Source organism: Nelumbo nucifera, chromosome 1 (genome assembly GCF_055504915.1).
Source record: "Nelumbo nucifera cultivar China Antique chromosome 1, China Antique-T2T, whole genome shotgun sequence".
In the NCBI taxonomy this organism is placed as follows: domain Eukaryota; kingdom Viridiplantae; phylum Streptophyta; class Magnoliopsida; order Proteales; family Nelumbonaceae; genus Nelumbo; species Nelumbo nucifera.
The window spans coordinates 179,214,559-179,238,158 of record NC_142649.1 but is presented as its reverse complement, the minus strand read 5'-3'; the positions used below and the strand labels follow the sequence as shown (position 1 = coordinate 179,238,158).

Here is a 23,600-nt window from a genome sequence, read left to right as displayed (position 1 = left end):
TATTGTGTTGGAATATTTATAGAGAAGATTTTACATGATAAGATGATATGGCTGTATAGAATTTTAATGTAAACAAATCCCAACAAAAACGGGAGTAGAGAGATAAGCCTTATCATGAGAGAGAGTTATTCATAACAGAGAGAGACTTTAGTCTCAGTCGGTGAGCATATTATATGCCGTGAAGGAGAGCCCCCCATTCATCTTGGAGAGGGTTTGTTGTTGCAACTCTGTTACTTCTTGTGAATATTGTACCATTATCTACTGAGAAGATTGCAACTCTTGCTCCTGCCAATATAGATGAGGATATTAAAGAACCATCAGTGAACAATTTATATTCTATCGAGGCATTTATATGTGAGTGTATAAAGCTTGGGTGACAGTCTTGAACAACTGTGCTCGAAGGTAAGTAGTGCATATCTTCTAGCAGTTTAAGTGGATTCAGTACAGACTTATTGTGCAGAGCTGAATTCCTCACATCCCATAGCAGTCTAAAAAGGATAAAAAAACTTAGCCATAAAGATCTGCCTTTCATCCCTATTTAACACATTCAGCTTTGATTCAATCCACTCAGATACAAATTCATGAATTGCTTTATTCTGAAATCTCTCTAGATTGATGCCCAAAGAAGTTGAGATCCAAAGAGCATGAGAATAAGCACATTCAAAGAAAACATGTTGCCATGCCTCCATATTCATGTGACACATAGAACATTTCTTCTCTTCCTCATTAAGGAAATGTAGTATGTCTTTTGTCTTAATGCCATTCCATCAAGCTTTTCACATAAAGATTTGGAATCTCATAGGGACTTTACACTTCCATATGAGACTCCACTTTCTTTGGTGTCCAGAAGATGATGCTTGTGTAGCCGTGAAGAATCTGTACCCTAACTTTACATCATACTCCCCATATTTAGAGGATTTCCATAGGAGCTTGTTCGATGGGAGATGATGCAAAATCAATGTTTGCAGAATGTACAGTCTGCAGTTTTCTATAAATAAAGATGCAATTTTCTGTACCTCCCATGTATTGGAATCAGAAATGAGGTCTTTTACAGTCAAGCCAATATTCTGGTTCTGAGCTTTTCTTTGAACTTTAGGAGTTCCATTTGGAAAAGGCGGAACCCAAGGATCTGATATGTATATTGAGGAGCCATCTTTTATTTTCCAATTAGTGTTTGCTTTTATTTTGTCCCACAAAGATAATAATTGTTTCCACCATTTAGAGTCTGTCTTTTTTTAAAGGAAAACAGAGATTTATTCCTAAAATAATTTTCTTTTATTTCTTTCCTCCATAATCCATGTTCTCCAGTAAACAACCTCCAAATTTGATTGGAAAATAGAGCTTGGTTAAACTCTTTCATCCCCCTGAAACCTAGGCCACCCATACTTCTTGCTTTACACAGTAAATTCCATGCTATTGTATGAACAGATCTGTTATTTATAGTCATTCCACCAGAAATTCCTCTATGTTTGCTTTAACTTTTTTAGAGTAGAGTTTGGGAAGATAGACACTCCCATGATGTATGTAGGCATGGCTTGGAAGTGTGAACTTTATCATGGTGGTCCTACTCGCTTAAGAAAGCAATTTTTCTTTCCATAGACCTAGCCTTGAGTTCATTTTTTCCTAATTATTTCGGCGAGCATTTCCAAGGTTAAGCTGTACTCCTAGATATTTCTCCACTTGTTTCAATAGTTTCATGTGAAGAGGTGACAAAAACATTCCCTTTTTCTTCTATGAACCCCAGAGCTGAAGTGAACACCAGATTTTGTTTTGTTTATTTTTCGACCAGACATCTTCTCAAATTGCTTCAGTTCATTCATCATCATTTGAACTTGACTGATGTCCACTTTGCAGATCAGTAGGCAATCATCTGCAAATAAAAAGTGTGTGATTTATGGTCCACCCCTACTGAGTTTTATGCCTTGAATTCTGTTACTTGAGCTTTTGAGAGCAAACATGTTAGGATTTGCATCCCAATTATGAACAAATAAGGGGAAAATGGGTCCCCTTGCCTTAAACCATTTTTTTGAGGGAGAAGAATTCCTTCTGTGTTCCATTTATTTTAACTGAGAATCTTGGAGTTTCTATACATCATTTGGTCATCCCACACCATTTTTATGGAAAACCCATCTCCTTGAGAATTTGGAGAATTAATTCTCTTGTCATTCTATCATACGTGTTGGACATATCAATTTTCAAAAGAACCCACCCTTTCCCTTTTTCCTGCTTTTTCATTTTATGTACAATCTCTTGAGTTAGAATGACATTGTCCACACACTATCATCCTTTTATGAATGCCGCTTGATTTGGATCAATAAGTCTGTTTAAGTAATTTTGCATTCTAAGCACCAAACATTTGGACAAAATCTTATATATTAAATTGCAAACACTAATTGGCCTAAATTGGCTAACTGTTTCTGGGATCTTCACTTTTGGAATATAAACTAAGTTCATAGAATTTATTTTTGGAGGAAATTGGTCTGTCTCAAAAAATTCTCAAACCAATCTATAGACATCATTTTTGAGTAAACTCCAGTATCTTTGGTAGAAAATTGGAGTGAATCCATCTGGACCTAGGGCCGAATGAGCCCTCATGGATTTTACAACCATCTTTCTGAAGGTGGACTCAAGATTTCTTGTACTTCCTCCGAAAGTTTTTCAGAGATCAAGTTTTGTATTGAAGGAGTTTCAGAGTAATTAGAATTACTAACATTCTTAGCTCGATTTTTGAAAGCTTCTGAAACTTCTTCAAGGGACATCATATCCCCTTCAGAAGATTTCAGGAACTCGAGAGCATTTCTTCTCCTATTAAAATTGGTGAATTGAATAAAATACCTAGTGTTACGATCACTTTCTTGGAGCCACAATTCCCGGGACTTCACTTTCCACAACATTTCTTCTCTCTTCAACCATTTCTCATATTCTCTCCTGAGTTGTAGTTTCGTCTGTTGAGAGCTTGTTGAGAGCTTGAGGTCTCTTCCTCCTCTAGTTTGACTAGTTGGAGCTCTACTTCTCTCAGTTTCAATTCAATTTTCCCGAATCTTTGGGAATTCCAGACTTTGAGGATGCATTTGCACGCTTAGTTGGGATTGTTTCAGAATATGGTGGAAAAGACCATTGGGTTTCTAAAATTTGCTTGCGTTCTTCTTCTACCCACATAGGTATAAAGTGAAATTGTTTAGGGCCTAAGATAGTTTGGAAGTTTGTGTCCAAGACCAACAATGCATGGTCTGAAAAAATAGTTTGGGAGTTTGTATCCATTCCGCGATCAAGCTTTTCCTTAACCCTTTTGGACCCCATTTTTTATTGAACCATGTAAACTTCGACCCAATTAGTTCAATCTCTAGGAGATAGTGGTCAGCTATCAAAGCATTTAGTGAGTTGGATATTCTGTTGATCACCACTCTAGAACCACTGTATTCAGATGGGTGGATTATGTCATTCAAATCTCCTAATAACAACCAATTATTGGTACTCCTCATTTTCTCATTTACTGTATTCTAACATTGAGGTCTTTTTTGTTTCACAGGGTGACCATAGACTAAGCAAATGTCCCATGCAAGAGATGTTTAAGTCAGATTTGTATGCAGAATAATCCATCTTTCAGAAATTTCTTCTATGTAGAAAGGGAGATCAGCTTTCCAACAACAGTAAAGACCCCAGATCAACCTTGGGTCTTGGGCCAGGAAATAGCAATTTTGGGTATAACCTAGTACTTTCCCTAGGTGTTTCGATTTATCCTCATCTAATTTCGTTCCCGATAGAAACAGTAAATCTGGGTTAAATTTTCTTATTTGTTTTTTAGGAAACGAAGGGTACCTGCCTATAGCTGGTGGTGGTTAACACTTGACACTTAACAGAGGTTACCGGTGGGATCATTCCCATCGAGTCAGCACTCTCAGTGAGTATTGGGTAATGAGTAGTACTGAATTGTTGTGTCTAGTAATTAATGGATTATAGATCCTTTTCTGAAGGTGCAAGCTTTTGGGCTCTGCGTTCCCCCTGTCACCGCACCTCAGAAGTCAAAACGGTTAAATTGTAAACAGAGCTGAGAGGTGAGAGCTCTCATTTAACAATCCTAGTTCAAGTGTTAAACAGATGATAAATCCTTAATCCTGGCAGGTAGCACGCTAGCAGTCGTCTTACAGCCAGGTAGCGTTGCTGCTGAAGTTTCTGAGAACCCATAATTCATAATCATCAATGAAGCCCACCTTGGTTTTGATGTGGTTAACTAGGGTAAAAATCAAATGTGATTGTTATACGTTGTTGAATTCCTCACGAAGTAGATGAAATTCTAAAATCATCCAAGTTCCAACTAAGTTGATTTCTTTTAATTTGTTATTATCAGTAATAAGTAAGAGAGTCATGTTCTTTCCAGTGACCGGCTTAATTTCTGTTTCTGATAAGCTTTGACAGAAGCTGGAAAGAAAAGGAGGATGGACTCATCTGAAAAGTTTTGTAATCCTGTCTACCAAACTTAGTCCTTGGTTTATTGTCAAAACGTCTTGATGGATGCTTTTAGAAATTAGAACGACGAAGAAAGATTTGCATTACCATAGCAATCCTACCTAAAACAGAAAGGCAATAAGAAATTCAAAAAGAGAGAATATGAAAAAAAAAGGAGCAAATAATTCAGGAAAAAGTTAACCCCCTGGTGATCCTCCATAGCAGATTATCCAAACAACTGCCGAGTTCAAAACTTACAGTAGAATAGTATAGTTAATGCTAGATTACAAATTTCAAATGCAAACAGATTACAAATTTAAGTAGATTAGGTTAGATTAGATACTTGCATAGCGAAATCAAATCCAACAAATTAGAAGAAATTCTACACTGATTTTCCGCTTTAGGAGCGACCAAGTAGAGCATCTTTGTAAGGAGTGGGAAAAACAATTGGCTTTGCCTCATTCTGCTTCCTCCTTGTCTGCTCTTCTAATATGAGAGGCACTTCACCTTCCCTCTCTCGATTGAGTTGCTCTTGTGCTCCACCTCGCAGTTTTTCAAGCCTCACTCCACCCACTTGTTGCATCTTGAACACCTTTGCCAAGTTAACCAATCCCCCTATTAGGAAGAGCAAACTTCCAAAGATTCCCAGCCAAACCCAACTCTTCCCCTGCACAAGCATTAAACAACAAAAGAATTTTCATATTTAGTTTATATTAGTTCTGCTTCTACATTATTTTGATGTTGTTTATATCTGTATAAGGGTGAGATAGGAAAACCACAAGGATGAAATCCTCGTCTGTCCAACATATGCTAGCTGCTCATGTGATGTAACCAATCAACAAGGGCAAATGAGCAATCAACAATATGAAATCACAGATTGTTCTCTCATCTCTGTTATACATTTGCACCTGTTTCTACCTAAAATATAATCTCTTTTGTGTTCTTAATCAGCAATTCAGTTAGCATGCAAAGGACCCATTTACATGAGCAGAGGTAATCGAGTCGGAATTAATGAGCAATATGATTGTTGTTGGGCCTGGCACAAGGGTCTAGGTCTGGGATGTTGAAATAAGTTTGATAATTCCATTTGATAAATTACGAGACTGTATGTACGAGCAGGACAAACCAAATGAACTATATTTAAGGCTGGGGATATTTAATTAATTCTCCAACCACTACACCAGAATATACAACCATTTGAAGGTAGTTTACCAATTTTGTGGTCTTAGGCACAAGTTATTACCAGGAGCATCAAGCCATGGTGGATCATCCCACTTTGCTCATGACAGTTGAGAATTGCGCCAACCAAGAATAAGAGGCTTCCCATCAGGAATGGGAGATAAACGCTTTGTTGCAAAATTTGAACATGACCATCAGCTCTCTCATAAATCTGGCATGAGTTGTTTATTGAACCAATAAGCCATAGAACTGAGCCCACAATAAGCATGTTCAATGCATACTTCTCCAGTCTAAAATAATAATAACGCCCTTTCTCCGCCTGCATTTCACCGCAAAGTATAGGAAGTATGTTTAGTAACAGAAACACATGAGAAGGAAAACAAGCCTCCCACATAAGCTTAAAAATCATACTCTACATTTTATTGCTCATAGTAGTAAACGCACAAAACTCAAAGGAATATAATTGCAGTTTAACAGGAATATAATTAATTATTTAAAAGTAAACAACATTCTCTATCTATCGTTATGCACAGATCAGATGAGAGTTATTTCAGTTTATTGGAAATGTTCTCCAAATGGGTGCGTTAATGCCTTGCATAATGCATATATAAAGCTCATATAATATAATAGAAGTTGTTTGATTGTTCAGACATGATACATACATACATACATACCTGAATTAAGAAAAAGAGAATGGGTAAGAAATTAAGCACGGAACCTAAAACCTGCACGATCGGAACTGCAAACTCGACGAGCGCAAGCTGCCTATCGAACCCCATCAGCCCCAATTGGTAATCGATTCCGGCCAGATGTGCAAGGAGATCGTGAACATTGACCAGGGATATAAGTGCTAATGCTATGAGGAGGATGACGAGACCCGACTTAGCATCCCTGGAAAACTGAGACAAGAATCCACCAACCAGGAGTAACGATGCAAAAACATATAACCCTGCATTTATAAACTCTAATCTGTTTCGACCCAGCCGTGGACCATATAATCGGTTCTCTCGTGCCGACGCAAGCTTTACCATTCCTCTTTCCCCCCTGTGTATCCAAGATGCCTACCCTGTTCTGTCCCGTAGAAGTATACAGATGAAATTTTCTTTTCTCTGCTGATTTATTGGCTAAATTTGCCGGAAGTTTGAGAGGAAATGATCGGAAAGTGGAGGAAGATCTCAAAAACTAAATAGTAAATACCGTTTCTGCGTGTGGTGGGAGAGAAATAACTAGCGGAGAGGGCGTAAAAAGAAATGTGTATAATGATGAAATCGGATACGTGTCCTTCTGCATGAAATCCAAAAACAAGAATGACCCCGTACTAAGTACGACGGGGCAACTACACTAATTTAAAACCTTTCTTATCGTTAAATTTCCGTTACAATGTGACAACACGCTATTGATATATTTTCTAAAAATTCTTACGGAGAACTACGGATACAAACGATGCAGAATTCTGAATTCCAGCCACCGCCCTCTTCCCCCTATAAACTACACCCTGCCCATTAATTCACGGTCAGATCCATTCCCCATGTACTTTGGGGTTATAAAATTTTGATCTGAACTGATTATTCAGCCTCCCAAATTTTTAAAATATTTTCTCTCGATAAATTTTCAAAATAAAGTTCATGATACGTACATTGCTTTCCCCTCCTCCCCTAAAGTTGTTCTTTGTCTTTGTGAGAGAGCATGTCCCTGTTTTCGTCGTCGTTGCAATCATGTTTTTTAAAACCGATCTGATGATCGAATCGGTCACTGATTCGGTTATCGGGTCAAACAGTTTGACTATTCAAACTGAACGTTCGATTCGTTCTGATAAAAAAAATAAAAAAATAATAAATGGTCAAAACTATTTGAACCATTTAAATGATTAATTATTTGATTCAGCGATTTACTGACCAAAATCAATGATTTTGAGGAAAATCGAGTTTTTGGAAAAAACAGAACTGGTCAAGTGACCAATCCCAGTTATTCTGGTCCGATTTTGAAAACCATAGTTGGAACTACCACCCATGATAATACCACTTTTTGCAATCCCAAACTCAGGAGAATGGTGGAAGTGATTCCGACATGAATTCTACTCCCAAACGACAAGGGAAGTTTTATGGTGGGCAATTGGGAGATGCTATTTTGAGCAGTTTGGAGAGATCCCAAAAAGTTGTGTCGATCACCGATAATAACTCCTGAAAATCTAAGGTTATGTTTGGTTTGAAGGAAAAAGCAGGGAAATGAAGAAAAAGAGAAACCTTTACAAATTTTATATAGCTTTCTTTTTCTTTTCCTTTCTTTTCTTACATTTTCCTTTAAACCAAACATAGCCTAACGGATACGATTTTGTAATGTTCAAGGATCGATCTAGATGCCGCAATGAGGGCCTTACTGCAATGTGCACATCGGAATCGCCAATCTACTTATCAAGTCCATCTAAACGTAAGCCACTTGCCCGTTAAAGATGACAAGGTCACTGTTTTCAAAACAAATTGGGAACCGATCACCTGATTAGATCTGTTTTTCTCCAAAATCATTGATTTTGGTCAGTAAACCATTGAATTGGCCGATTAATCGTTCAAACCATTCAAACTGTTTGAACAGTTTTGACCGTTTTCCAATTTTTTATTTTTTTTTGTCAGAATGGGCCAGTCGTTCAGATCGAACGATCAGACCGTTCAAACTGATAACCGAACCCCTAACCGGTTAAATCACCAACTCGTTTTTAAAAACCATGGACAAGATTGATCAATTTCTTGTGTTGGAATTACAGAGCTACTCCGATCCACTAGAACATTCAATTCTGGAATATGGTGAGTTAGTCGGAATCTGACCTAAGGATGGTCCAACACGAAAGGCTGATATTAATAGAAAACGTACGGGAAAAAGGAATACCTACAAAAAATTTAAAGGGATAAATACACTGCACTCCATCTCAGAATTCTGAATTAAAATACTTACACCAATTCAAAATTATAAATACCTCCACTAATAATACTTATACCCGCCCTTGAATTGGCATCAAATTCAAGCTGACATCCACCCCTAACTGTATGGTGGAATAGGGATGGCAATTTTCCCCATCCCCAGTGGGGACCCGACTTCTTCGACCCGATGGGGTCAAGGATGGGGATGGGGATTGAGGTCCCCACCCGCCTCGACCCCGATTATGTATATATATTTATTATCATATTATTTATATTATATATATATATATTAAATATATATTATTATATTATTTATATTATATATATCAAAATATATTTAAAAAAATTATTTATAATTTAAAATATTTATTTATTTTAAGTAAATTTGTTTTTCAAATAAATACTATTATATATAAAAAATTCTGGGGATTCGGGTCCCCACAGAGAGCCTATCCCTGTCAGAGATTGGGGATGGAAGACAAAATTTATCCTCAACGGGGATCAAGGACAGGATTACTTTTATAATCGAGGTCGGGGACGGAGAATATGATCCCTACCCCGAACCCACTCCATTGCCATTCCTATGGTGGAGTTAGGATTTTTTAAGGGTGTACTGAACAGTAAAAACCCAAATCTTAAAAAGGTTATCAGAAGGAGACAAGGCATTAAACATTTTCTTTTCAGAGGTAAAGGTGGGAATGGTAGCGGTGGCGATAGTGGTGGTCTCTTCATGCTTTTTCAGTTTTTTCATTGATGAAGTCACAACTCGCAACCTCTTTCACTAAGGTAATGCTCATATCAGTTCAACATAATTCAGAGATGCAATGGTGCGGGTGCCAACTTGGCACACTACGTTGTCATGCGGGTGGGAGAGTCTAGGGTGGATGGCCTTGTTGAGGGAGACCGGATCTATTCCTCACACCTGGTGCCTCACATGCACATCCTATCATGCATTGGGAATATTTCCCGTACTTATTAATTATTATTCATGGGAGATATTCCCAATGCACGGTGGATATGCATGTGAAATGCCCATTTGTGAGGAGCAGATCCCGTCTCTTGTTGAGGTAACTCTAATCAGTGAAGGAACTGTTGGGATGGAGACAAAGATAGAGTGGATTAGAAGTTGGTCCTCTGATTTTTTTTTCATCAATTTTGTTTTATTTTGAGAATTTGATGAATGGTGGAGGGCAATTTCAAAACATTACAATTTTTCCTGACGATGAAATCAATGTCAGAAAAATTAAGGGTATTTTAAGACAATATGCAAACAGTAAAGATAGAGTTAATTAATTAGTTAAACCATAAAAGTAGTTTAAAAATTTGCCCTAAAGATTAATATGGATCCTATGAAATACACATTTTTTTAAAGGTAGTTACATGTTTAAATTTAACATTTTTTTTTAGAATGGAGTTAATTATTCTTACATTTTTTCAAGAAATGATTGGAATAGATACTTTTTTTATAAATAATCATGTGTCTAAAGTTAGCATTAATTTTCTAAGAATAAAATTAACTATTCTCAGTTTTTCCAAGGGTGGATAAACATATATCTAAAGAAGAAATCTTCCATTTGAAAGTGGAAAATATCCACTTTTTGAATACCGTTTCTTAAAAGCATAGAATGCCATGTGTTTCTACAAATTGCATTATATGAGGCTTATTTTTCCACTCTAGACCCTAATTTTCTGATACTTTTGTAGGGCCTCAACTTTCACTTGCAATAATAAGGTATCTTATATTTTCAGAAATCAACACTATGGACGTTATGATAAGTGGTAAATTTACCTAAATGCCCATTTATGGCTATAAGAGAATAAAATTGCAAAATGATAGAAATGGCTTGATTAATGAGCAAATCATTGTGTTGCTTCAAAGCCTTCAATGCCCTATTTATTCCACTCTAAGAAGAACTATGGTTTAAGAGACTCAATAAAGGAGAAGGGCAAATAACATTGGGAGTGCAAGTCAGGCGGGTTGGGCTGGGTTTATGGTCAATCCAGGCTTGGCCCTAAAATTTGGGCTAAAAACCCAAGCCCGGCCTGAGCCCAAGGTCAAACCCGATTTTTCCAATCCGAGCCCAGCCCACCCTGTAATTTGATGCATTCGTGTTGGGCTCAGGCCTGAGCTAGGCTTTATAGATAGATAAATGTATTTATACAAATATATATACATATATTTATGTATGTATGTAAATGTGTATGTAAATATCTATATACATGTTATATATACAAATACGTATGTATATATATGTAAATATGTATACAACATTTACATACATATATATATGTATGTATATAATTGGGCTAGGTTCGGGCTACCTAAGGGTTAGGCCCGAGCCCAACCCAAAAAATAAAAAGACCCCAACTTCTTGGGCCCAGTCCCAGACCGAGGACCAAAAATCCAAGCTCAACCCGTGTAAAATTCTGGGTTGGGCCAGTTGGGGGTTGGGCTGGGCCCGCCCAAGTTGCACCCCTAAATGACATCGGATGATCCATAACTAACATAATGCTAATAATTGGACTCGAGTGTTGATTTCTAAAAGTAAGGATATCTTGTTCTTGCAAGCGAAAGTGAGGCCCTTAGCAGTCCCTACCCCCCAAAATATGAGGTATCTCCCTATAATTTTCCCAAGGAAAAAGAGGGGCCACACTGTATGATATGACCATAGGTCTCTAGTTTCTCATCATCACCCTCAGTCTCGCTACTGTTGTCATCATTGTTGCCAGCCTTGTCCTTGTTCCACTTGTCTGCATTTTCTTCTCCTTTGCTTGCTACCTCTTGAATGGCTTCCAGATGTTTACAAAGGCCAATTCTACGACTCTTCTTGGTATGAGATCAAGAGTGTATGCAAGAGTTTCTCAAAGACTTGCCAAATGGCACCTCACTTAACTTTTTAGGTTTGAATTAGATTCTTTGACCCCCATATTAACGATTCCAATTGCCACACATCCTAAGACTACTTTAATTTTTAACCAGAAAAGAGCTTATCTTTGATGTTTTGAAATCACATGCATGAGAAGATCTCAACTTGGTGTCCTTAATTTCTACCTGACCTGGCCGTGTCTCCAGTTCGTAAAAGGGCTAATATACGGATGAAATAACAATGTTATTCCCCACCAAATTGGTTTGAACGTCTTGTATTTTGTTTTCGTGAGATAATGTTAGTTTTTTATCTTTCAAAAAATATAATAATAATAAATAACAATGTTATTCAATACAGTGAAATGATAATCAGAGGCCTCATTAATCGATGTGGAGACTAGTTGATAAAAAAGACAATTTCCGATATTGATGCATACTCCAAGTGAATATAAACTACAACTGAGCAAGAAAATAATGGTATCAAGCATTTACACCCCTTCAGAAAAAATATTGCAAATAGTTTTATCCTGACTGGGCGATGCAAAAAATAATAATAATAATAATTTTCACCCCTTCAGGTGAAGCATGCATAAAAACCTTAGAAACTTGTTTGCTTGCCATATAATGCACTGCTAATTCATTGGCCAATACATAAGTTTTATCCTGCCATATAATGCACTGCTAATTCATTGGCCAATACATAAGTTTGCCTGCTGAAAGTCGAATTTACGAAAAAGAAACTTATTACATAGAAGTTGAGTTCAAATCAACAAATCTGTACACCCAGAAAAGATGGTTCACAATGCTCCTTGCAACAGCATGAGCTTGCACATTTTGGAATATTGAAGGGGATTTCAACCTCGAGGGCAACAATAACTGCTCACCATTCAGCTCGATTCAGCTTCTTTGCATGACACTGCCGCCCTATTGCTGCCAAAAACATATCATTATGACTGAGGAATAATCTTCCAACTGAAACCTAACAATTGTACAAATATGGCTCGTGTTTTGGGTTGGTCAATAAAAATTCGGAGAAATACGGATACACACGATGAAGAATTCTGAATTCCAGCCCTCTCCCCCTATAAACCATGAATTTGGCATCAATTCACATTCTCCTACTTTGGTCAGCCTCTTGCACATGCATTTTGTAGGTTTTTAAGGTATGCCTATTTCAATCATAAATAGCCTCAAATAACAATTGTACGTCAATTTATATTGAGCAACCCAAAACGTTTCAAGTAGAAACAGTAATCATACCACCCATCCAAAAAAATTTAAACGGTTGATAATTTGATATATTTATCTGTTTCAAGCAATGGTTGCTCCGAGCCCATCACATGCTGGTTCCAAATTACATTTTCCTGCATGTTTCTACAACTAGGGGTGTCAATTGACCGGTTTTGGATTAGATTCAATCCAATCCAAACCTTATCAAATCGGATATGAACGGTCCATTATATTTATTAGATTGGGCCAATTCAAAATAAATTAGTCCATATTCTTATTAGGTCTGAATTGGACCTAAACCAAATTTTCAATAATCCGATCACGAGACCAAACCCTTGTCCAATTTGAAATTGATCAAAATTGAAGTCGGCATAAAATCACTTTTATGAAAGTACTTTTACAAAAGCTCTTTTACGAAACACTTTTACAAAAGCACTTTTATAAAAGTAATTTTATGAAAAATACTTTTACGAAAGCACTTTTACAAAAGTACTTTTATGAAAACAATTTTATAAAAGCACTTTTGCAAAAATACTTTTATGAAAGCACTTTTATAAAAATACTTTTACACGAAAGTACTTTTATGAAATCACTTTTACATAAGTACTTTAATCAAACTACTTTTATGAAAGCACTTTTGTGGAAGTACTTTTATGAAAGCATTTTTACGAAAGCACTTTTATGAAAGTACTTTTATAAAAACATTTTTACGAAAGCACTTTAATGGAAGTACTTTTACAAAAGCACTTATATAAAAGTACTTTTGCGAAAGCCTTCTATAGAAGTACTTTTATAAAAATACTTTTACGAAATACTTTTGTAAAAGCACTTTTTGAAAGTACTTTTATCAATGCACTTTTAAAAAGTGCTTTTCAATGCCAAAGGGTATATTTTTGTAATTTTCATATTTTCTTCATTTTAATATATATTTTTTAATTTTTTATATGTTCTGTTTTTTATATAATTTTTTATATTTCATTCGATTTGGATTGGATCCAATCCAATCCATTTACATTTTAATGGATTGGATTGGATTTGGACTGGATTAGGTCCAGTCCATTTGCAAGTGGGCTTACATTGAACTTGATCAGGTTGGACCAAATCCAGTCCAATTGACACCTCTATCTACAACCCAACGTGTATCCATGCAATTAATGGCATGAGATCTTCAGGTCTTGGAATCTGTTAGAAAAGTGCCTTGTTTCATATCCTACAGACTTGTTCATGGGCCAGGCTTGAGCTGATCTTTTGCCAAATTTTGAATGGCCCAGCCCGAAGCCCAAGCCCAAAGCAGTGTAAAATGTTCATGGGCCAAGCCCAAAACCTGGCCTGTGAACAGGTCTAATCCCATGAGTCTGAGGGTGGCAGATATGTTGCCAGCATATGCTCCTTATCTACTCCTCTGCAATATATCTAAAAGTCCGCATCCATTATCCTGTTTGGGTCGATGCCTACCTGCGAAGTCATCCACAAAGCTCTTGCAGAAGCACATTTGAAAAATAAATGCAGCTCTGTCTCTTGCTCCATTTTACAGATTGCACATAGCTCCTCTTTGCATGATCAACTTTTTAGTTCAATTTTAGTTGGTACTCTATCCCATAACAGCTTCTACATAAACAACTGAAACCTAAATGGTGCTTTAATTCTCCATATATGTATTCTATTTATCCTCTTGTGGCGTGGAGCAAGGCTGCCTATATAAAAGTGATTTATAGACAGCTTCACATTCTTTGTTCTCTTCCATAGCATACTATCTTGGTCCTCCATTCAACTAGCTGATGTGTATTTAATTGCTTGACATTCATCTCCTTCAAAAAATTCTCTAGTTTGCTATCTTCCTACTCTCCCCTATCCCTTGTTTTCCATTTGGTGTTCACCCACTCAATGTCAAAGAAAGAGAGCAACTTTGATTATTCGATGTGTCCTCTGTTTGTGGCAACTTTGTACACTGACTAATTGTGAGGCAATCAGTAGGCCCTCAACTGACTAGTCTGTCACTGGGTAATAACAAGGGGAGCAGTCCTCCAAGGATTAAAAATGGCAAGAAAAGCAGGCAATGAAAACTTGCAAATAGAAAGGGACTCAAAAGTAATAATAAGTTGGCTAACATCACATCTGAGAGCCCATTTGGATCAATATCTATCTAGAAATGTTTGGGATAGACAGCTGTTCAATTTCTATCTAGAAATGAGCAAGAATTTAGGCTCATTTATTGTCCAAGTATGGCATGCCGCCATCCCAAAAGTCTTCTGCACTTGGGGAAGAGCTGGCTTCATTCTTGGAAGAAATGGGGAGGCCCGGGAGGCATGCCCCACATATTTTGAATACCTATTTTATGATGGGTCCCAGTCTCATAGTCCAAATCATCCAAAATTTATGAAATTTGTCACTGGTGCAAGAATATAAAGAATCATTTTTCTTCAGTGGTTTCTTTCTTTGTTTCTATACCTGCATCCCATTGATTTATGTGGTTGACAGCCATCTGATTCATAGTCCATTCATTATGTACGTTCAAGAATCTTGAACATTAGAAAATGCTTTGATGTTCTATAGTTTACCCTAAAATATTGGGTCAATATCTGCAATAGATTTTTAGTACATCCCATGTGTTCAAGTGTTGACAAAATGAGTATGTTTGGGGTTGACTTTAGGATAGTTAAGAGAGCACAATGTTCTTTTAATTATTTAACTAAAAAAACATAAAAAGCATACTTATAAAAGGCATATGTTAGATTTAGTTACCTAGGGAGATGAACCCTCGTGGCTTGATGACAAAGACTGCACACACAGTGAAGGCAAATCCACAGGAATATCAGCATTTACAGGAGCCTATAAAGAATAAACAAACAATGAAATATGATATTTATAGTAAGAACCTCATAACTAAATCCAAGTGTACCCAAAAGCAAGATTAAGTAAAATTTACCTGCGTTGTGTTTAAAGGATTAGTTGATGCACCTAATATATCAGCCATGTTAATGTTGGGAAAATTTGCGCTCAAGGTGGACATCAGTGTTGTCACAGTCACTTGTAAGCGTGAAACAGTAGCCTGCATATCCTGCATTTTCTCCTCCATTTGCTGTACCTTCTCATCAGCCGACTTTTGAGCAGCAGAGGCTATCTTTAAGGCCTCAGCAGGGTTGGGTGTTGGGCCCCATAAATCAGAAGGAGTGGGACCTAACCCAAAAGTCCGAACACGGCCACGTCGTTCTTCTCCCATTACTTGAGAGAAGAAGTCATTCCTAGTATTGCTTCCCTGAGACTGTTGAGAGTGCTGTTCTTTGAGTTGTAACTACAATACAGAAAACAATCAGTTAGATTTTACAATTCATAAAATAATGTCCCTCACTCCATATATGGGAAAGATATAAAATTATGTACCATAACAAGTAAATACTTAAACATACAATTGCTAGTGATGAGGCTTTATCCACGGGTGTCCCATCTTTGCGTGTATGGGTCAATATGAACAGCTCAGCTCGTGTCAGCTCTTCCCCCCTCTTTGCCCGCTAATTGTCATGTGAAAATAATAATTCAATGCAGTATGATTTGATTGTCAAAATATACATCACAAATGAAATTATAAACATGTCCAAGTGAATAACAAAACTTACCTCCTCTTCACGTACCCTTGCAAAGCTCTTTCCACCTGCAGTGTGACTAATCATTTGCTTCGCACGGTTACTCTTGTTTGTAGCACTACGGGCCTACAATGTGGCACACCAAAGAGTAGACAGAAAAAGAAAATAAAAATAAATGTTAAAGAATAAATACTTAAAGAACTGTGATAATGCAATAATGTAATGCAAAAGATCCAATCAATGTTCAGTGCATACCTTCCCCTCTTCGGAGTTCCAAAACTCAACAAGAAGTTTCCACTGTTTAGGAAGAACACGTCCATCACGGTCAGCAAGCCGCTCCCGATCAGACTCGTGTGGCAAATAGTGGTATTTTTTCAGTTCACTCTTCCAGTCCTTCCATTTTTTGCCAATGGACTTCAAGACCCAAGATTTACTGCTTGGGTCAATGTCAAATTTGGCCTGCCTCACATGTTCAAAGCAATCAATCACATAATAATAATAATAATAACAAAGAAAACATTGAGCAATATATTTTTCACTGGTACCATAACAAGCTGCCACATATTCTCCTTGCGCTTAAGTGGCATTGCCCTCCAGTCAAGATAAGTTAGAGGTGCAATTCGCCCATCCCGTGCTATTGTGCCCAAGAAAGTTGTTAGCTTTCTTCCCCCAAACCCAATGGGCTGTTTATATTTGTTGATTGCAACAGATATGTGTTGGCCTTCAGGCATAGTCCATACATCGAGGCACCTTGTAGGGCCTCGAGTCTTAGGGATGCTAACAGGATCTATAAAAGACAAAAAAAAGAGGATAGCAAGAATAAGGACATAATATATATATCCTAAGCATACAAACACATGAATTTTCAACAAATATAATGATATATAGCATACTAGTATCAATATCTACAGAACTCTGGGAATTGACTGAATCAGGCGACTGTGGGTAACTGGAGCTTGGCTGACCCTGCTGGGATAGATGTGTCTCGTCAGAGCTTGACTGTATCTGGCTCGGTTCTATGTGGCCCTGCTGCTGTATATGTGGGTGGTAGGAGCTTGACTGAAAATGGTCAGTTCCCATATGGACCTGCCGTTGAAGACATGGATAGCTGGAGCTCAAGTGCTGGTTGGATTTCATTTGGACTTGTGTGCCTTGCTGGATCAGATGCGGCTGGGAGGCAGATGATTGGGGCATCTCTGACTGGCTATTGCTGCCAAACCTGGAGCCTACAGAAGACCTAAGCCAATGTCCACTGTGCCTCGTGGCAAAATCCTCTAGTGCAGATGCCCTTAAGAATGAAGAAATTTACATGGTCAATAAAACATAATTGTTTAGACAACCACCACAAACAAGCATAAAATAAGGACATTTGTCCATGTTTATAAAAAAACATTAATTTTCAAGACATTAAAGCATAAAGACATAATAAGGTAAAACAGAATTCGAAAACTGGACGTGTAACCTCCATTCCTGTCAAACTTGGTAGCATCTGAATGATCTACCTCCATTACCAAGGGAAGTGCTAGAGGTATGACAATTACTATTCTATCAAAAACTGTCATCCCAACAAAAAACAGCATCACCAGATGATTAAAAATATTAGATAAGGTGGGTGAAAAAAAAACACATGCCCTTATAAATTATACCATTATTGTATGTACTGTTGGAAGGCAAACCAGTATTTTAAAACTACAAGGTGAAAAAAAAAAGAAAGGAAAAAAACCCAAAGGGAGTTTTGCGCCTGTGCAAAGAGCTATCTACAACTGAAGGGCAAGGTGCAAGGTGCAAGGACAAGTGTCTTTTTGAAGCAAGGTGCAAATTTTTTAAAAATTCAAGAAATGGAAAAAAAAACAAAATAAATAAAAACAATATTAATTAAAAATGCTTTTTTTTTTTGAGAAAAAGGCTAACTTGATTAAGAAAGAAAAGAAAGCCTATGTGCTTAAATTCTAAACAAAATGTGTTAGCCAAGGCATGGGAAGAAGCCATCTGTTTTGGCCTGTTCTGTAATTTTTTTCTTTCTGTCGTTTTTGGGAGAGATAAGAGAGGCTATCTCTCCATGTTGTATTTATGCTTAACTTGCTTCATTATCAATGAATTATTTCTGTTATTGATCAAAAAAAAAACATGCTTTAGCCTAAAAATGCAAATTTTAATTTTAAACAAAATGTTTTAGAAAACCTATGAGCTCAAATTAAAATATGCATAACATATAAAATATATTCATAGATAATGACAAGATATTCTGTCATTTGCAAATAGCTATACACAAACATACATGTATGTGTTTCATCAATGCTCCCAAAGTTTGGACCTTTTCAAGTTTGACACTAAAGCTCAATTTGGAAGAGTACAGATACAAATATGTAGAGTGCAAAACTTTGTATTTTGTATTATTTTGTATATATTTGTACTCCTTCCAAACTGAGCTTAAGTGACTTTAAACCATGTCATTATACAAAGGTATACAAGACGCTAGTCCATCAAAGCCAGCTGCTATTTTTGAGAACACCGCAAAAAGGAATTCCCGTATACTTGTATAGAAAAATGCCATTCCCAATAATACTTGCACTAAGCTAAACCATGGTTTAAAATGTCCCTAATTTCCTTAATATTTCCATGACATATTTCCATTTCCACGGGTAGCAACATGAAAATTTGCCAGAATTGACATATTCCCCAATAAACACTACCAGCATTATGTGAAGTACAAGAGATAGTTTCCACGGCATATTTCAATTTCCGCTTCCATGGGTAACAACATGAAATTTTATTGGAATCAACATATTCCCCAGTGAACATTACCAGCATTATGTGGAGTACAAGAAAAACGGGCAGCCCAATGCAAAGGCTCTCGCCAATGCTGGATCTGGGGAGGGACAGATGTACACAGCCTTACCCCTACACATACAGAGAGGTTGTTTCCAAGATTTGAACCTTAGTGACTCAAGTTGCAATGGAGCAACCCAACTGTTGCACCAAGGCCCACCCTCACTATGTGAATTACAAGAGGTAGTACTATAACATAAGTTGGTGACAATATTGTAGATATGTGGAATAACAATGTTATTACCTGCCTAACTTACATGATTACCACTTTGAGCTAGCTCAATAATCATTTCAAACATGAAGTTAGATATGTGGAGTAACAATGTTATTTACCTGCCTAACTTACATGATTACCGCTTTGAGCTAGCTCAATAATCATTTCAAACATGAAGTTAGATATTAGTTTTTGTTTGTGTAATAGATTATTCGGTTGGTATTAAAAAAACTTAAATGGATAACAAGGCACATTTCGTGTAGATACCAATGGGTGGGCAGGGAGGCAAATGCCTTGGCTGATTATCTTGCTAAACAGGGGTCTGCTAGGGATTGGTTATTTTGGGTAGCTTTTTAATTTTTTCTCTTTGACCACTTCTAATGTTAAGGGGAGGTTGCTTCTCGTGCCTCTCTGAGGGATGCTTGTAAAGTTTTATTATGCTTGATTAATGAAATCAATTTTCAATTATCAAAGAAAAAGATTATTTGGTTGGTCTATTACAACCATTTACATTTTCTGAGTTTAAATTTTGCTTTAACTCATTCTATCATGAAGCTTTGAAACTTAAGGTTTATAGCACAACTTCAGAAGTCAGAATGTATTCTTTTGTCTATACATTAGTTTCTTAGCTTTGTTTAATGATTTGGAATGAAATAATAATTTAAAAAGGTGTTCCTAAGCTCCTTTCATCATTTCATAAAATATTTATTCTATATTTTGCATATTTTAGGATGTTTCCACCATGTCTATAATTTTTACATATTTCCAACATTTCTGACATGCTTCCTATATTTGGACTACAGGCATTTTAAACCTTGAGCTAACCATTTAGAGATTGCAGAGGTATTATTTCCAAGGTAACAAAGCTTGTAAAATGACACATTTTGTAGAAAATTTTATGATAGAGATACCTTCATTTATTATTCAGACCAAGGCATCACCCACCATTCATCTATTAGAGAAAGAGAGACTACCATTAAATAAAGCATCTGGCCCTCCTGGCTACCCACTTATGGTATTCATACAAAAACGAAATATTAAAAAAAACTACCATGAAATAATTACCTTGTAAGACATTTTCCGAAGACAGTAAGTGTGTCCTTGGCAACAGCCTCTAGCTCTACTATCTACCATTAAAACAAAGCAAAAAATCCGGACACATCATAAATAGGCACACATCAATCATAATATAATCTTAATTTATAGAAAACATTAAATAATAAACCAAAATCAAAGTTACAAACATCAAAATATACCACCACCACAAACATATTGTTTGTCCCAAGACGCCCTAAGATAATCGTGGATGAGGTCGTTAAGGCACTGAAATACCAGTAACCCATTTAAACATCAAATATTAGATAAGAGTGCAACTCAGGTTAGCCCAAAGTTTGCATTTTACATAGCATTGGGCTTGGGCCATTGGGCCGGGCTCATTCAAATTTTGACAAAAGCCCAGCCCAAGCTCGCCCAAGTTGCACTACTGACGTTAGATAAATGCAATCAGATACTCAAATCTGATATTGGAAGACATTCAATAAATGCTTAACCAAAGAAACTTGGAGCATATAATAAAGAATACATCAAATAAAAGCAGTTAAATCAATTAATTCAAGATAAGGGGAATAATAACACTTTACTTCATTATATATATATATACATATATACATATATAATCATAGGTCAGATAGAATGGAAAACCATCCCCCCCTATATGTTTGTATGTATATCTTACAACTGTGCCTAGAAAATTGTTCCCAACCCAGCCATTTAACTGCATCAGCCATTTCATTTAAAGATATTTTTGCCCAATGGACTTTTAACTACATATTTCTGCGCATTATTAAGTAGCCAAGTAATTATCACCTTGGAGTCCCCCTTAACAATTAACTTTTACATTTGCATATTGGTTGCTCACTGCACTCCCTGTAATACTGCCCTCAATTCTGTGCTCAAAGAGTCTCATACTCCAATACAGCTAAAAAACAAAGCAATGATATGACCTTCTTCATTCCCAACACCTACAATTCCAAATGGTCCTGAATTTTCCATATTGATACAGTCAAAGTTGAGTTTTATAAATCCCATAGACGGTGTCCCCCATATCCCTTGAGTTGAACTCTTTCTTGCAGATGTTCTGGCCACCTCTCCCCATTTTCCAATAATACCATCAGTTTCTCATCATTGAATTTGCCATGAATCAAGAGTATTGACCCAATAACATGAAACAGAAAACAGGATGGACTCCTATGAGAACAAGGAGATTTTACATATTGAGTCATAACTGCATTAAAGAGAAAGGCTAAAGAAAAAAAAAAGAAAGAACATCGCAATTGCCACCTGAAAAAAAAAAAAAAACATCGCATTAAAGAGAAAGGCTCAAGTGGTTGACATTTCCACTGACACCAACATTTTAAATAAGCCTTACATTCCACACACTAAATAAGCTCTTATAACCACTACAATACAAGGGTGCAATGCAAATTGGTACAGCATATCCACAACAGAGATTATAAGATGACCTTCAACAGATCATTTCATGCTAAGATTTACTGATAACTCTTTTTTCTCAATTTTTTTCATTTACCGATCACACCTTGCTCAGGTTTTCATGACGGTAATTTGGTCCTCCAATGATATCATGACACATGGCATTGCAGAATAGTAGGGTGACAACTCAGCATCACGTAAGCAGACACCAGGAGTAATTTGGAGTTTGGACACTTTACAACCGCCTCGACAACCTCGGCACCACTCCAGTAGGCCAAACTACAAACAGCCAAGCAAGACCTCAGGTCAGCGTAAGAGGCGACCTGCTTCCACCAATCTGACCCGACTCCGGTCAGTGACCTAACTGACGTGTCGAGTGACCTCCCCCTTAAGCAGGCTATCGCCACCGAATTCCCAGAGATCACAACACCACGTAAAAAGAGCCGATTATCACCCCACCCGTTTCGGGCGGGATTGGATAAACGTTACCCGCTAACGCGGAGTCCACCTCCAAGCGTGAAACCACCTCCAAACCAGATGGGCCGAAGATCCCAAACGCGTTTCATGAGGCTCACAACAACTTGCCTATATAAAAGCCTCAACTCCAACCTCACAAGGTACGCGCAATTTGGCTCTCGCAATTCTCTAGCTCTCTTGCTTTCTTGCAAACTATTACCAATTCACTAGCTTAAGCATCAGAGTGCCCACCCCTGGTCAAGCCACCCAGACACTTTGATAATCACTTTCTTGCAGCTCGACCCGGCAACCTACTTAGTCCAACGTTAGAGCTGTCGGCCAACAGGGAGCACTAGATCGTGCATCATCAATTGGCGTCATTTGTGGAATCGCTACACAAAAGGCATATTCTCACAGTCTCTCTATAGCTACATCTTCAATGGCATCTTCCAACAACACCCCTGTCAACAACGTGCGTGTTGATGGAGCAATCACAAGGGGGGCAAGACCAGCATGCCGTGCACGCTGACGTCCCCTTTGTTACCATCAGGCAAATTGTGCCCCTAACCTTACCTGGTGCCCTATCACGTAGAACCCTAACCGCCCTCTGCCCACCGTGAACGCGCCTCTTCCACTGGTCGAGCGGCTTGAGCCCTCAGTGGTTCCCATTGGAATTGATGGTCACCAATTCAACAAGTTGGTGCAGTTCGTCCGCGGGACTGACTTGCAGATGAGAACGTGGGAAGGTCGTTTTGCCGCATTAGCAGAGATGCAACAACAACAACAATAACAACACCAACACCAAGCTGCCAGGTAGAACGTCAATCAGAACCAACAGCCTGGCGACCAAAATTAGAACCAAGTACTAGACCCACCTTGCTGTCACGACAACCAGAACCAGGTTCCCGTCGTGGAGTCAACTCAAGCCATGACGTATGAGGCCACCAACTCAATTGAGGGGTCTCGAAGAAGGCGTTGCAGATGTACACGCCACACTGCAGGAAGGAGCCGCCTCACTCCAAGTGACAACAAGGAGGCGGAAAAGAAAGAAGACAAGAAAGAGGCGAGCCAAATCGCCACCTCGTCAGTGCAACTGATGACCACACCTCACCACTGGCCGCATAAATCCTCATTCCCCATGGCCTAAGGACTTTAAGGCCCCTAGCCTGGAATCATACAACGAACAACTGACCCAGTCAACCACCTCAATAGCTTCCAGGCCTTGATGCAGCCACACGGGGACAACAATGCGAGCCTCTACATAGACTTCCCAACCACCTTTCGGGGCACAGCTCGGATATGGAATTCAAGACTGGGCTCGATTATAAGCTGGAGCCAGTTCGCCGACCTCTTCACCACCCATTTCTCAATGAGCAAGTGGTGCCCAAAGTCAACAA

The 23,600-nt window shown here is 37.8% G+C and overlaps 2 protein-coding genes across 9 annotated transcripts in view; both read right to left on the bottom strand.

Moving 5' to 3' along the window:
* Positions 1-4,631: 4,631 nt before the first annotated feature.
* Positions 4,632-6,915, bottom strand: LOC104600334 (uncharacterized). Of its 2 annotated transcripts, none has more exons than XM_010263219.3 (3): positions 6,300-6,915; positions 5,690-5,944; positions 4,632-5,113 (listed from the first exon to the last, which is right to left on the bottom strand). In XM_010263219.3, exons 1-3 carry the CDS (start codon positions 6,654-6,656, stop codon positions 4,847-4,849), a joined length of 879 nt encoding a protein of 292 aa, XP_010261521.1. In that variant the 5' UTR covers positions 6,657-6,915; the 3' UTR covers positions 4,632-4,846. The 2 variants fall into 2 exon arrangements, with proteins under 2 accessions (XP_010261521.1, XP_088751572.1); XM_088895446.1 differs by having other exon boundaries at positions 6,351-6,834.
* A 5,039-nt stretch (positions 6,916-11,954) lies between these two features.
* Positions 11,955-23,600, bottom strand: part of LOC104600335 (uncharacterized) — a 30,274-nt gene continuing 18,628 nt past the window's right edge. For 2 of the 7 annotated variants that reach the window (XM_010263220.3, XM_088895445.1), the window contains exons 7-15: positions 20,323-20,384; positions 17,108-17,502; positions 16,760-17,001; positions 16,470-16,673; positions 16,248-16,340; positions 16,041-16,142; positions 15,560-15,925; positions 15,376-15,462; positions 11,955-12,333 (exon numbers count right to left, since the gene is read on the bottom strand). In XM_010263220.3, coding sequence (XP_010261522.1) covers positions 15,376-15,462; positions 15,560-15,925; positions 16,041-16,142; positions 16,248-16,340; positions 16,470-16,673; positions 16,760-17,001; positions 17,108-17,502; positions 20,323-20,384 — 1,551 coding nt within the window. In that variant the 3' untranslated portion in view covers positions 11,955-12,333. The remainder of the gene's footprint in view (positions 12,334-15,375; positions 15,463-15,559; positions 15,926-16,040; positions 16,143-16,247; positions 16,341-16,469; positions 16,674-16,759; positions 17,002-17,107; positions 17,503-20,322; positions 20,385-23,600) is intronic. The other 5 variants (XM_010263221.3, XM_010263223.3, XM_010263224.3 and 2 more) reach the window with 5 other exon arrangements.

Bases quoted from the DNA above. Each gene is read 5' to 3' on its own strand.
- LOC104600334 (XM_010263219.3), bottom strand. From the start codon at position 6,656: ATGGTAAAGCTTGCGTCGGCACGAGAGAACCGATTATATGGTCCACGG. The intron at 5,945-6,299 runs GTATGTATGTAT...GGTGAAATGCAG, and splicing joins TTCTCTTTTTCTTAATTCAG to GCGGAGAAAGGGCGTTATTA. The intron at 5,114-5,689 runs GTAATAACTTGT...ATGCTTGTGCAG, and splicing joins ACCATGGCTTGATGCTCCTG to GGGAAGAGTTGGGTTTGGCT.